The sequence below is a fragment of the Staurois parvus genome, unplaced genomic scaffold (genome assembly GCF_062004578.1).
Source record: "Staurois parvus isolate SC_StPar_1 unplaced genomic scaffold, SC_StPar_1.0 ptg000892l, whole genome shotgun sequence".
In the NCBI taxonomy this organism is placed as follows: domain Eukaryota; kingdom Metazoa; phylum Chordata; class Amphibia; order Anura; family Ranidae; genus Staurois; species Staurois parvus.
The window spans coordinates 528,483-541,350 of NW_028318688.1; the positions used below are offsets into that span (position 1 = coordinate 528,483).

Genomic DNA, 12,868 nt, shown 5'->3' on the forward strand with positions numbered 1-12,868 from the left:
ACATAATAACACAGGCATGTCAAACTGAACAAGATGTATGATCCAAACTACATCTGAGTCCATACGATGGAACCCTGGATGACCAACTGGCTAACGCGTTTCGAGGACACAACCTCTTCCTCAGAGCCAATACATTAACAAGTATAAATGTTACTGCATAAAATAGTTACCAGCACTTAACTATAATGAGTGCCAAACACTCCCCTTGTCTCCTGATATCTGACCAGAACAAAAGTTCCAAAAATGCAGTCTCTAGATGGGGCCCGTTGGAGCTCTTTTTATCATAGGTGAACTGTTAAACAGAATGTGGCTGATTTCATCAGCATATCCTACAAAAATGTCTTTGAAAAATATAGTAGCAATCCTGGGTAAATGGCTTGTTCTCACTTCAGCACATATCTCTCATTTAGGGATTTCTCTGTAATTTCACTGTCTCCGATATATGTATTCAGACTTTGCAGACAACCAAGAGAGACACACACTTTACTAGTCTCTGGTGCTGGTAAAATCAGTACAGCGACTTGGCGGGAAATTCCACCGGGTATCTCTCTCTGTGTCAGTGTGTCTCTAAAATGGCGACTCAACAGAGTAACACCGACCTCATGGAGGGGGTTGCAGACAACAGTACTCACGTCCTATATGATCTTTCACTCAGTTCAACTGTTCAGCCTCTTCTCAGTCCTCTAAGGTCCTGCAGAGCTGTCTCTGGTGTCCAACAATGACAACGGGTTCCTCTTTTCGCCAGCCCCTCCGTACTGACCTTCACCTCTCCTCACCAAATAGTCTCTCCCCCTCCCCTTTATTCCTGTCCTCCCTCCTAGACTTCCTGTGCCAAGCCAATCATAGAGCTGGATCTGGAACTGTTGCTAGTGGCATCTTGTGGCCGAATAAGATATTGCATCAAATTCACATACGGTACTATAATGTCTGCAGTTCTATTATTGGTAATAAGAGGTTGTTACACATGGTTAGGAGATACTGCTTCTACCCACAGGTGAGATTTACTATTCCTGTAGGTACAAGTGTCCAGGAGGAGTTTACTTCCACTTTAACTGAACAAGCTGACGTTGGAAGCTGATTGTTTTCTATGCAGAAGTCTGATTTTGCACTCTCCAGCCTTAGACAATAAACCCCTTGGTATCATTATGTCTGATGCAGAGCTTTGGACCCTGCAATCGGTCTTGATGACGTCAGAACCTTAGGCCGCTGGAACATGGGGAAGAAGAAGCTGCAGGGATCGGTTTAGCAGCACAGAGGAGCATAAGTTATTCACTCGCCCTCCAGAGGATTTCGCCCCCTTCCTGACCAGGCCATTTTTGGCATCACTTTAACTGAAAATTGCGCAGTCGTGCAATTCTGTACACCTACCGGGCACTTATACCCCCTTTGTGCCCAGGCCAATTTTCAGCTTTCAGCACTGTCGCAATTTGAATGTCAATTGCGCGGTCATGCAACACTGTACCCATATTACATTTTTAGCTCTTTTTTCCCACAAATAGAGCTTTCTTTCGGTGGTATCTGATTGCCTGTGCATTTTTTAATTTTTTGCGCTATAAACAAAAAAAGACCAACAATTTTGAAAAAAAAATACAATAATTTTGACTTTTTGCTATAAAACGTATCCAATACACCGCGTTCCAAATTATTATGCAAATTCTATTTAAGTGTCACAAAGATTAAATATTTTGTTTTTCAGTGTAACTCATGGATGGCATTGTGTGTCAGGGCTCTTTTGATCACTGAAAACAATCTGGGACACCTGTGATAATTAGATTGGCCGGTGAGCCCAAGTTAAGGAAAAACTACTAAAGGAGGGTGTTCCACATTATTAAGCAGAGCACCATTTTCAAGCAATATGGGGAAGAAAAAGGATCTCTCTGCTGCCCAAAAGAGTGAAATAGTTCGATGCCTTGGACGAGGTATGAAAACATTCGATATTTCACGAAAACTTAAGCGTGATCATCGCACTATGAAGAGATTTGTGGCTGATTCAGAGCACAGACGGGTTGGTGCAGATAAAGGCACATTGAGGAAGATTTCTGCCAGATCCATGCATCGGATCAAGAGAGCAGCTGCTAACATACCATTACATAGCAGCAAACAGATATTTGAAGCTGCTGGTGCCTCTGGAGTCCCACGGACATCAAGGTGTAGAGTCCTCCAGAGTCCTGCAACTGTGCATAAACCTTCTATTCGGCCACCACTAACCAATGCTCACAAGCAGAAACGGCTGCATTGGGCAGAAAAATACATGAAGACTAATTTTCAAACAGTCCTGTTCACTGATGAGTGCCGTGCAACGCTGGATGGTCCAGATGGATGGAGTAGTGGATGGTTGGTGGACGGCCACCCTGTTCCAACAAGGCTGCGACGTCAGCAAGGCGATGGTGGAGTCATGTTTTGGGCCGGAATCATGGGAACAGAGCTTGTCGGCCCCTTTAGGGTCCCCGAAGGTGTAAAGATGACCTCTGCAAAGTATGTGGAGTTTATGACTGACCACTTTCTTCCCTGGTACAGAAGGAAGAACTATGCTTTCCGTAATAAAATCATCTTCATGCATGACAATACACCATCTCATGCTGCAAAGAATACCTCTGCATCAATGGCTGCTATGGGGATAAAAGGAGAGAAAGTCATGGTGTGGCCTCCATCCTCCCCTGACCTCAATCCTATTGAGAACCTTTGGAGCATCCTCAAGCAAAAGATCTATGAGGGTGGGGGGCAGTTTACACCCAAACAGCAGCTCTGGGAGGCTATTCTGACATCTTGCAAACAAATTCAAGCAGAAACTCCAAAAACTCCCAAGTTCAATGGATGCAAGACTTGTGATCTGCTATCAGATAAGGGCTCCTATGTTACAATGTAACGTGACCGCTTCAAATGTTTACAAAGTTAAAATGTTGTTAAAAGTTTGATTGAAATAGCTTTTGATTTCAGTAAATATGCTGCAAACACAACAAATTACAATTTTCAGTTCTTTACAACCTATAAAGTGTTTTGAAACTTCCTGTGCGGAATAATTTGGAACACAAATCCTGTTATCATTAGGAGGTTTGTTCAATAAAATGTGAATTGTACTCTTATAGTTGTAACATGAGAATTATGCCGACTGATATTTACATCAATTATTGAGGGAAATGAGAAAAATATAATTTGCATAAGAATTTGGAACACGGTGTAAATTAAATTTCGTCATAAATTTAGGCCAAAATGTATTCTGCTCCGTGTCTTTGCTGAAAAAAAAAATCCCTATACGTGTAAACAGGGGCGGACTGACCATTTGGAAACTTGGGCACTGCCCGAGGGCCCGGGGTCAGTAGGGGGCCCCATGAGATGCCTCTGGTACCTTTTTCATAGGCTTTTTTAATTTGGGCAAGGACACAGGGGCCCCATGATCCCCTAGTAGTTGTCAGTCCGCCCCTGCGTGTAAATTATTATTAAATTCACGTGAAAATTATAGTGTTTACAAATGGCGGTATATATATACTGGGATTTGTTTCTTTATATTAGTAATGGCGGCGATCTGCGACTTATTGCGGGACTGCGGCGGGCATTCTGACACTGAGGGGTAAATGACTGACTGCCACTGACATCTCCAGTGACACCAATGCAGTGATCAGTGCTAATAAAAAGCACCGACACTGGATTAATGTCACTGGGCAGGAAGGGGTTAACGTTCGGGCGATCAAAGGGTTAATTGTGTGCTGCGTGTTTTACTAGGGAGACATGCTGTGCAGATAAATACACAGCAGCATGTCCTTGCTGACAGGGGAGAGAGCTGTGTTGTTTGCACACAGGTCTCTCCCCTGTCAGCTTTACCCAGCAATTGCCGAGTGGCGGCCAGGAATCGCCAGCCAGGACCCAGTGATAGACATCCCTAGCCATCAATGGCGGCGCGCGCCCCCTACTTTGAAATGCAAAGTGCGTATATATACGTGATTCTGCGCAGCCCTGCCACCCTGTAGCAGTACTTCTACTATAGGGCGGCATAAAAGCGCTAAAATTACTACTCCATGCCCCCTAGACCTAAATGAGCAGCTATCCTGTGTAGCGCAGACACAACCTCTCTGCAAAGAGAAATGTCCACGTTTCCTGGAATTGGGCTTTAAATTTGGCAATATGTACTTCCACTTGCCACCATTGGGTGTCTCCCTACAACCCTCTGGTCACTTTGTAATATTTATCACCTGTGCCTGGCTGTTGGCACATTCTATAGTCCCTTCCCCCTCCCTGCCAGCTGTCTCAGCTCTCTGTCAACAACTCATTGTACCGATTGTATCAATCTCCTCTTACTATCCCGTTCTGGTGCATGGAGCTTTTCTTTTCTAATCATGGAAAATTCCTTTATTGTTGTGGATTTACTTGAATCTACAGGTGAAACTCGAAAAATTAGAATCTGGTGCAAAAGTTCATTTATTTCAGTGCAGCAACTTAAAAGGTGAAACTAATATACAGTTGCAAGAAAAAGTATGTGAACCCCTTGGGATTACGTGAAGTTTTGCATGAATTGGGCATAAAATGTGCTCTGAACGTCATCTAAGTTACAACAATAGAAGAACACATTCTGCTGAACATAATACTACACAAACATTAGATGTTGCCATGGTTTAATTGCACATAACATGTAAACATTCACAGTGCAGGGAGGAAAAAGTATGTGAGGCCCTAGCTTAATGACTTCTCCCAGAGCTAATTGGAGCCAGGAGTAAGCCAACCTTGACTCCAATCAGTGTGATGATATTGGATGTGTTGCTGACAGCTGTCCTGGTCTTAAAAAACACACACCTGTTTTGGGTTTACTGGTTTCAAGAAGCACTGTCTGATGTGAACCATGCCTCGCAGAAAAGAGCTCTCAGAAGACTTACGATCAAGAATTGTTGACTTGCATGAAGCTGGAAAGGGTTACAAAAGTATCTCCAAAAGCCTTGATGTTCATGTGTCCACGGTAAGACAGACTGTCTACAAATGGATAAAGTTTAGCACTGTTGCTACTCTCCCTAGGTGTGGCCGTCCTGTAAAAATGACTGCAAGAGCACAGCGCAGAATGCTGCATGAGGTAAAGAAGAATCCCAGAGTGTCAGCCAAAGACCTACAGAAATCTCTGGCACATGCTAACATTTTTGTTGACACATCTACAATAAGGAAAACATTAAACAAGAATGGGGTACATGGGAGGACACCACGGAGGAAGCCATTGCTGTCCAAAAAGAATATTGCAGCACGTTTGAAGTTTGCAAAAGAACACCTGCATGTTCCACAGCACTACTGGCAAAATATACTGTGGACAGATGAAACCAAGATTGAGTTGTTTGGGAAGAACACATAACACTATGTGTGGAGAAAAAAAGGCACAGCACACCAACATCAAAACCTCATCCCCATTGTAAAACATGGCGGAGGGAGCATCATGGTTTGGGGCTGCTTTGCTGCCTCAGGGCCTGGACGGATTGTTGTCATTGATGGGAAAATGAATTCCAGAGTTTATCAAAACATTTTGCAGGAAAACGTACGACCATCTGTCCGCCAACTGAAGCTCCACAGAGGATGGGTGATGCAACAGGACAATGACCCAAAGCATACAAGTAATTCAACAAAACAATGGCTGCAACAGCACAGAATACGCCTTCTGGAGTGGCCCAGTCAGAGTCCAGACCTCAACCCGATTGAAATGCTGTGGCATGACCTTAAGAGAGCAATTCACACCAGAGATCCCAAAAATATTGCTACACTGAAACAGTTTTGTGAAGAGGAGTGGTCCAAAATTACTCCAGATCGTTGTGCAGGTCTGACCTGCAACTACAGGAAACGTTTGGTTGCGGTTATTGCTGCCAAAGGAGGGTCAACCAGTTATTAAGTCCAAAGGTTCACATACTTTTTCCTCCCTGCACTGTGAATGTTTACATGTTATGTGCAATTAAACCATGGCAACATCTAATGTTTGTGTAGTATTATTTTCAGCAGACTGTGTTCTTCTATTGTTGTGACTTAGGTGATGTTCAGAGCACATTTTATGCCCAATTCATGCAAAACTCCACGTAATCCCAAGGGGTTCACATACTTTTTCTTGCAACTGTATGAGACTCATTACATGCAAAGCAAGATAGTTCAAGCCGTGATTTGTCATCATTGTGATGATTATGGCTTACAGCTCATGAAAACCCCAAATCCACAATCTCAGAAAATGAGAATATTCCATGCAATCAATAAAACACGGATTGTACATAGAACAATATCGCACCTCTGAAAAGTAGAAGCTGCATATGTACTCAGGACTTGGTTTGGGCCCCTTTTGCAGCAATTACTGCCTCAATGCGCCATGGCATGGAAGCTATCAGCCTGTGGCACTGCTGAGGTGTTATGGAAGACCAGGATGCTTCAATAGCGGCCTTCAGCTCTTCTGCATTGTTCGGTCTCATGTCTCTCATCTTTCTCTTGGCAATGCCCCATAGATTCTCTATGGGGTTCAGGTCAGGCGAGTTTGCTGGCCAATCTAGCACAGTAATCCCACGGTCATTGAACCAGGTTTTGGTGCTTTTGGCAGTGTGGGAGGTGCCAAGTCCTGCTGGAAAATGAAGTCAGCATCCCCATAAAGCTCGTCACACTGGACTTCAAGCATCTTGCAGTGTGGGCCTCTCCATTCTTCCTCCATACTCGGGGTCCTTGGGCCTCTCCATTCTTCCTCCATACTCGGGGTCCTTGGGCCTCTCCATTCTTCCTCCATACTCAGGGTCCTTGGTTTCCAAATGAGATGCAAAAGTTGCTCTCATCAGAAAAGAGGACTTTGGACCACTGAGCAACAGACCAGGTCTGTTTTTCTTTAGCCCAGGTAAGATGCTTCTGACGTTGTTTGTTGTTAAGGAGCGGCTTGACAAGAGGAATACGACATTTGAAGCCCATGTCCAGGATCCGTCTGTGTGTGGTGGCTCTTGATGCACTGACTCCAGCCTCAGTCCACTCCTTGTGAAAGTCCCCAACACTTTTGAATCGCCCTTTCCTGACAATCCTCTCCAGGCTGCGGTCATCCCTGCTACCTTTTTCTTCCACACTTTTCCCTTCCACATAACTTTCTATTAATGTGCTTTCATACAGCACTTTGGGAATATCCAACTTCTTTTGCAATTACCTTTTGAGGCTTTCCCTCCCTATGGAGGGTGTCAGTGATGGTGTCAGGTCAGCAGTCTTTCCCATGATTGTGATTCCTACTGAACCAGACTGAGAGACCATTTAAAGGCTCAGGAACCCTTTGCAGGTGTTATGGCTTAATTAGCTGATTAGAGTGGGACACTTTGAGCCGAGAATATTCCACCTTTTCACAATATTCTCATTTTCTGAGATTGTGGATTTGGGGTTTTCATGAGCTGTAAGCCATAATCATCACAATGATGACAAATCACGGCTTGAACTATCTTGCTTTGCATGTAATGAGTCTCATATATTAGTTTCACCTTTTAAGTTGCTGCACTGAAATAAATGAACTTTTGAACCATATTCAAATTTTTTGAGTTTCACCTGTACAGGCGTACCTCGGTTTACGAACGCCTCGGTTAACTTAATTTTCGGTTTACGAATGAAAATCCATTGAAAATAATCCCTCGGTTTACAATTTTTTTTTCGCAATACGAATGAATTAATTGATTTTCAGTGCATTTACAATTTCTATTTTAATCATGTCCCTGTACAGTATTTATGCCTTTAAAGTGCACCTTATAAAGAGTTTTGCACAGTTAAGACTTTTCTGACCCTCTGAAGGGATTAATTGGCTTTCAATGCATTTAAAATTCATTTTTAATCATGTCCCTGTACAGTATTTATGCCTTTAAAGTGCACTCTATAAAGAGTTATGAACAGATAAAAGACTTTTTTGTCTTTTTTCTGACCTCCGGAACGGATTAATTGGTTTTTAATGCATTTACAATTTTTTTTTTAATCGTGCTCCTTTATGCCTTTAAAGTGCACTTTATAAAGAGTTTTGAACGGATAAAAGACTTTTTTGACTTTTTCTGACCTCCAGAACGGATTAATTGGTTTTCAATGCATTCCTATGGGAAACCGCATTTCAATTTACAAATTTTTTCGCAATATGAAAAGTCCCGCAGAACAAATTAAATTCACTCGTACTCGTATTAAATACTGCATGTGAAAAAAAAAATATCTCATTTTCTTATCAATATGCATTTGATTCTTTTAAATGGTTAAAGAGATCTATATATATGACTAGATTAATAGGAGGGGAAAGAGAGGATAAGATGAGATTGGACAGGGGTGTGTTGGGGTGGGTATGGGGAGAAAGTTTATATGTATGATGTAAAAAGATTTACGATGGTTTTGTAAGGTATTTTTTTCTTAAAAAAAAATTTAATAAAAGATATAATAGAAAAAAAAAATAAAAAAAAATGCATTTGATTCTTTCAGAGGATGAGCCATCGGCCAGCTCTTGGGAGCAGATCTATGTGTTTGAGGAAAACAGTAAGTAGCAAAGTATCTCATCTTAAAGTGTTATTAAAACCCACAACAGTAACATCAGTCTGTATATGCAGTAAAGCAAGGGGTCTCCAAACTTTCTAAACACGGGGCCAGTTTACTGTCCCTCAGACTTTAGGGGGGCCGGACTGTGGCCATTACGAGGAGATAAGGTCCCAAAGGCAGTGGAGAAAAACAATGCCCCATTCTTGGTGTCAGTGGGAGGAATTGTGCCCCTTTGTTTGAGTTGGTGGGAAGAGTTGTGCCACATGGTTGGTTTGGTGGTGTCAGTTGGAGGAATTATGCCCCATTGTTGGTGTCATTGGGAGTAATTGTGCCTCATCATTAGTATCAATAATTCCAATTGTTGGCACCTCCAAACTATCTAATTTGGAGGAGATAAGGTCCCAAAGTCAGTGGGAAAAAAACAATGCCCCATTCTTGGTATCAGTGGGAGGAATTGTGCTTCTTTGTTGGTATAGGTGGGAAAAGTTGTTCCCCAGCGTTGGTATCAGTGGGAGGAATTGTGCCCCTTTGCTTGAGTTGGTGGGAAGAGTTGTGCCCCATCGTTGGTTCGTTGGTGTCAGTTGGAGGAATTGTGCCCCATTGTTGGTGTCATTGGGAGTAATTGTGCCTTATCATTAGTATCATTAATTCCAATTGTTGGCGCCTCCAAACTTTCTAATTGGGAGGAGATAAGGTCTCAAAAGTCAGTGGGGAAAAATAATGCCGCATCCTTGGTGTCAGTGGGAGGAATTGTGCCTCTTTGCTGGTATAGGTGGGAAGAGTTGTGCCACATCGTTGGTGTCAGTGGGAGGAATTCTGCCCCATCATTGGTGTCATTAGGCACAATTGTTCGTGACATTGGGAGATATTGTGCCTCTTCAGTGGTCTCAGTGTGTGTGTGTGTGGGGGGGGGGATTGTGCACCATTGTTGGTATCAGTGGATGAAATAGTGCCCCAGGGGCCTGATAAAAGCAAGCAAGGGCTGCATCTGTCTCCCAGGCCGCAGTTTGGAGACCACTGCAGTAAAGCATGCATGTTATACTCATTGTGGAACCTAAGGGGTTAATCCTCAACATTGTGTATAAAGGCTGTTTGATCCATATTTCTCTGATCCTCCCCTTCTTCCAGTGCCCCCCTCTTATCTCCTGATAAGACATATCATGTGGAGTCACTCTGCACATGCTCAGTTTGGTGTGTATTGCTAGAGAGATTTTTTTTTTCTTGGGAGAGTGCATGTGATCAGCACAGGGCCAAACAGCACTGTCTAGACACAGGTCAAGGGTTCTGCATCCTCCTAGAGCAGAAAGAAAACTCCTCCTACAAGCTTTAACCTGTGCTCTGCTGGACACTGGTAGAAGTCACAAGACTGCTATATACTGCTGATGAGAAAAGGTATTTAGTAATTTATTTTTACTAAAATAATTGCATTTCCATGTTGTGTGTACTGTGAGAGACTAACTAACAACTAACTATATACAATATATACAAAATGGGGAACACAGAAAAGCAAGGGGAAAACTGGAGGTGCAGGGGACAGTTGGGAAAATGGAACCAAAATTGGGATCAGGAACATGGGAAAGCAGGTACAAGGCAGTAGGATTCAGGGCTGGAGCAAGATCAGGATCAATGGCAAACAGAATCTGGCAGCAGCAGCAGCAGCAAAGCAATGGGTTGAGAAGCATTTGTAGGGGAGGATCTAAATACCCACCCAGCAGCCAGCATCAGGTGGAAACTGATTATGGGGATCTGCTAACTGCTGGGAGACACCTGTTGGTGGATACTGGAACTACAATCTTCCATTCTGGGAAGCACAGTGACACAAACCAGTGACAATTGGGCAAGACAGGGTTTGGAGTCCTAATTTTTGAGGCAGCTCCCTGTGAACTGGGATAACCTTGGGGGTTCCTATAGTAACCTTAAAAAATATAAAAAGGATGACAGCAGTTCAGTAAAGTTCCCCATCTTGGGGAGACTTTCAAGGGGTTGGGCCCCCTGGATAGGTCGTATAAATTTGGTGATAGTGCCAAAAATCTTGTTTACGTTTCACATGCTCCCAGTACTTATACCAGGGTCTTTCTTCGGGATAATAAAAGAAAATGATACTCAGGTTCATATGGGCAAATAAGAAACCAAGAATTAAATATGAAGTCTTGTGTAATAAAAAAGGGAAAGTTGGGTTAAACCTGCCTAATTTTAGGAAATACTATTACTCGTAATACTATCACGCAGGGGTAGACCAACAAATTATGGGGCCCCTGTGTCCTCGCCCACACTCAAACCACACCCAAAAAAGCCTATGAAAGGTACCAGGGGCATCTCATGGGGCCCCCTACTGACCCCAGGCCCTTTAGCGGTGCCCGAGTACTCAAATGGTCAGTCCGCCCCTGCTATCACGTATCGTAGATTGGACACATAACACACGAGGGAAACGTTACGTAAATATGGAAGGTTTCTTAAGTAAGGCACAATTAGAGAATATGATTTGGATACCACATAAGTTTCGTATATTAGATGGAAACACTAGCACTTTGACATGTAAGGTACTAAGAGGGTGGGATGCACTGCATAAGATAATGGGCCAGAAATATAACTCAGTATTGATTCCTCTGGTGGGAATGGAGTACTTCCCACCAGGGAAAGATAATATTTCAGGGAAATGGATTAAAGACAGAAATGCAGGTTTGAAGGATATAGTTGATCAGGGGAATTGTACACTTTTCAAGATTTAAAAAAAAAAAAAAGTAAAGTGCCCATCTAAATACCCTCCCAGCAGCCATCATCAAATGAGACCGCTGGAAAACATTTGTTGATGAGTGGCTCGTAGCCAATTGTCTGCAGTGCTGAACAGTGTATCCTGACAGCAGAGGAGAGTCCCAGTGTCAGAATACAATGACACAGTGTTGAGTATTCCTCCACCCACCTTACTTGTGGATGTGTGTGGATGTGTGTGGATGGAGGAATCCATTTGTTTTTTTAACAGTCATCTGGCCAGCCTAATGCAGGCCATAGACGGTTCGTTTATCGGCTGCTTTTTTGTCCGAAAAACGAAACATCGTTCGTTCTGTAAACCGATGTTGCCACCAATGATTGCGAAAAAATGTCAGTTTTTCACAAATTTTCCAGCATGACCGATAAACAAAATGAGGAGGAACCGCGAAAATCGGCCGATGCCATTGCCCCACTAACAGTGCGAAAATCGTCTGATTATTCTTTTGGATGAAAAATTGGCCGATAAACGAACCGTCTATGGCCAGCCTTAGTCTTCACTCACATGAGAAGAAGTCAAATGCAAAAGCCAAGGCTTTCCAGGGGCTTAAAACTAACCCCTTCATTATGGCTAAAAGATTACATAAAATACCATAAAACAAAACAAAAAAATCTAAAATGTCACCTTCTCAGCCCTGATGAAGAAGGAGTTAGAAGCCCCCAAAATGAGTTGGATGACTTTGGGCAGGATGATAGTAAGATTTTATATTTATTTAAAATTATTTTTATTATTATTTTTTTATTAGGATTATTTTTTTTTATTATTATTATTATTAGGATTATTATTATTTTTATTAGGATTATTATTATTATTTTTATTATTAGGATTCTTTTTATTAATATTATTATTAGGATTATTTTTATTATTATTTTTTATTATTATTAGGATTATTTGTATTATTATTATTATTAGGATTATTTAAGATTTGTTTTGATGGTCGTCAGTACATAAGTACCAATAAGGCTAACAGCAGCTCATCTTTTCGCAGGTATTGGCTGGAAAACAGCCATGTTGATTTTGAGTCCATTCACATTTCTACTAGGGGTCGCTATCCTAGTGTTAAATGTCCGCATTAACAAGTAAGTCCAATAAAGCCAAAATGTGAAATTTATGGAAACGATTTTGAGTTTTATAATATTTGTGAACTGTATTTTCTGTTGTACTTTGCCCTGTCAAAAAAAAAAAAAAAAATCTAAAATACATAATTGGGATAAACAGAGGGATTTCTGTGATACTGATTTTACCACATATTTACTCCAAGTTTCAGCAAATCAGGAAATCTCAATTTCCAAAAAAAGTGTCTACTTTTAAATTATGTTTTTAAATGTATATTTATTGATTTATTATTTATTTCAGGTACTTATATAGTGCCATCAATTTACACAGCACTTTACATATATATTGTACATTCACATCAGTCCCTAACCCTCAAGGGGCGTACAATCTAAGGTCCCTAACTCACATTCATACATACACATACTAGGGACAATTTAGACAGGAGCCAATTAACCTACCAGCATGTCTTTGGAGTGTTTATATGGGTGTTTTTGGGAGGTGTTACATCTGTGGTAGGTTAAATTAATTTTATTTAGTGTGTTTTGTATTTGTCCTTTTTTTTCTTTTTTTTTTGTGTAC

General features: G+C 41.7%; 1 protein-coding gene across 2 annotated transcripts in view; it reads left to right on the plus strand.

Annotated features, from left to right (window-relative positions):
• Positions 1 to 12,868, plus strand: part of LOC149442395 (uncharacterized) — a 78,068-nt gene that overhangs the window by 29,040 nt on the left and 36,160 nt on the right. For both annotated transcript variants that reach the window (XR_016307198.1, XM_089656161.1), the window contains exons 4-5: positions 8,413 to 8,466; positions 12,222 to 12,312. Coding sequence is in view for 1 of the 2 variants with exons in the window: in XM_089656161.1 (XP_089512287.1) it covers positions 8,413 to 8,466; positions 12,222 to 12,312 (145 nt within the window). In the remaining variant the exon portion in view is untranslated. The remainder of the gene's footprint in view (positions 1 to 8,412; positions 8,467 to 12,221; positions 12,313 to 12,868) is intronic.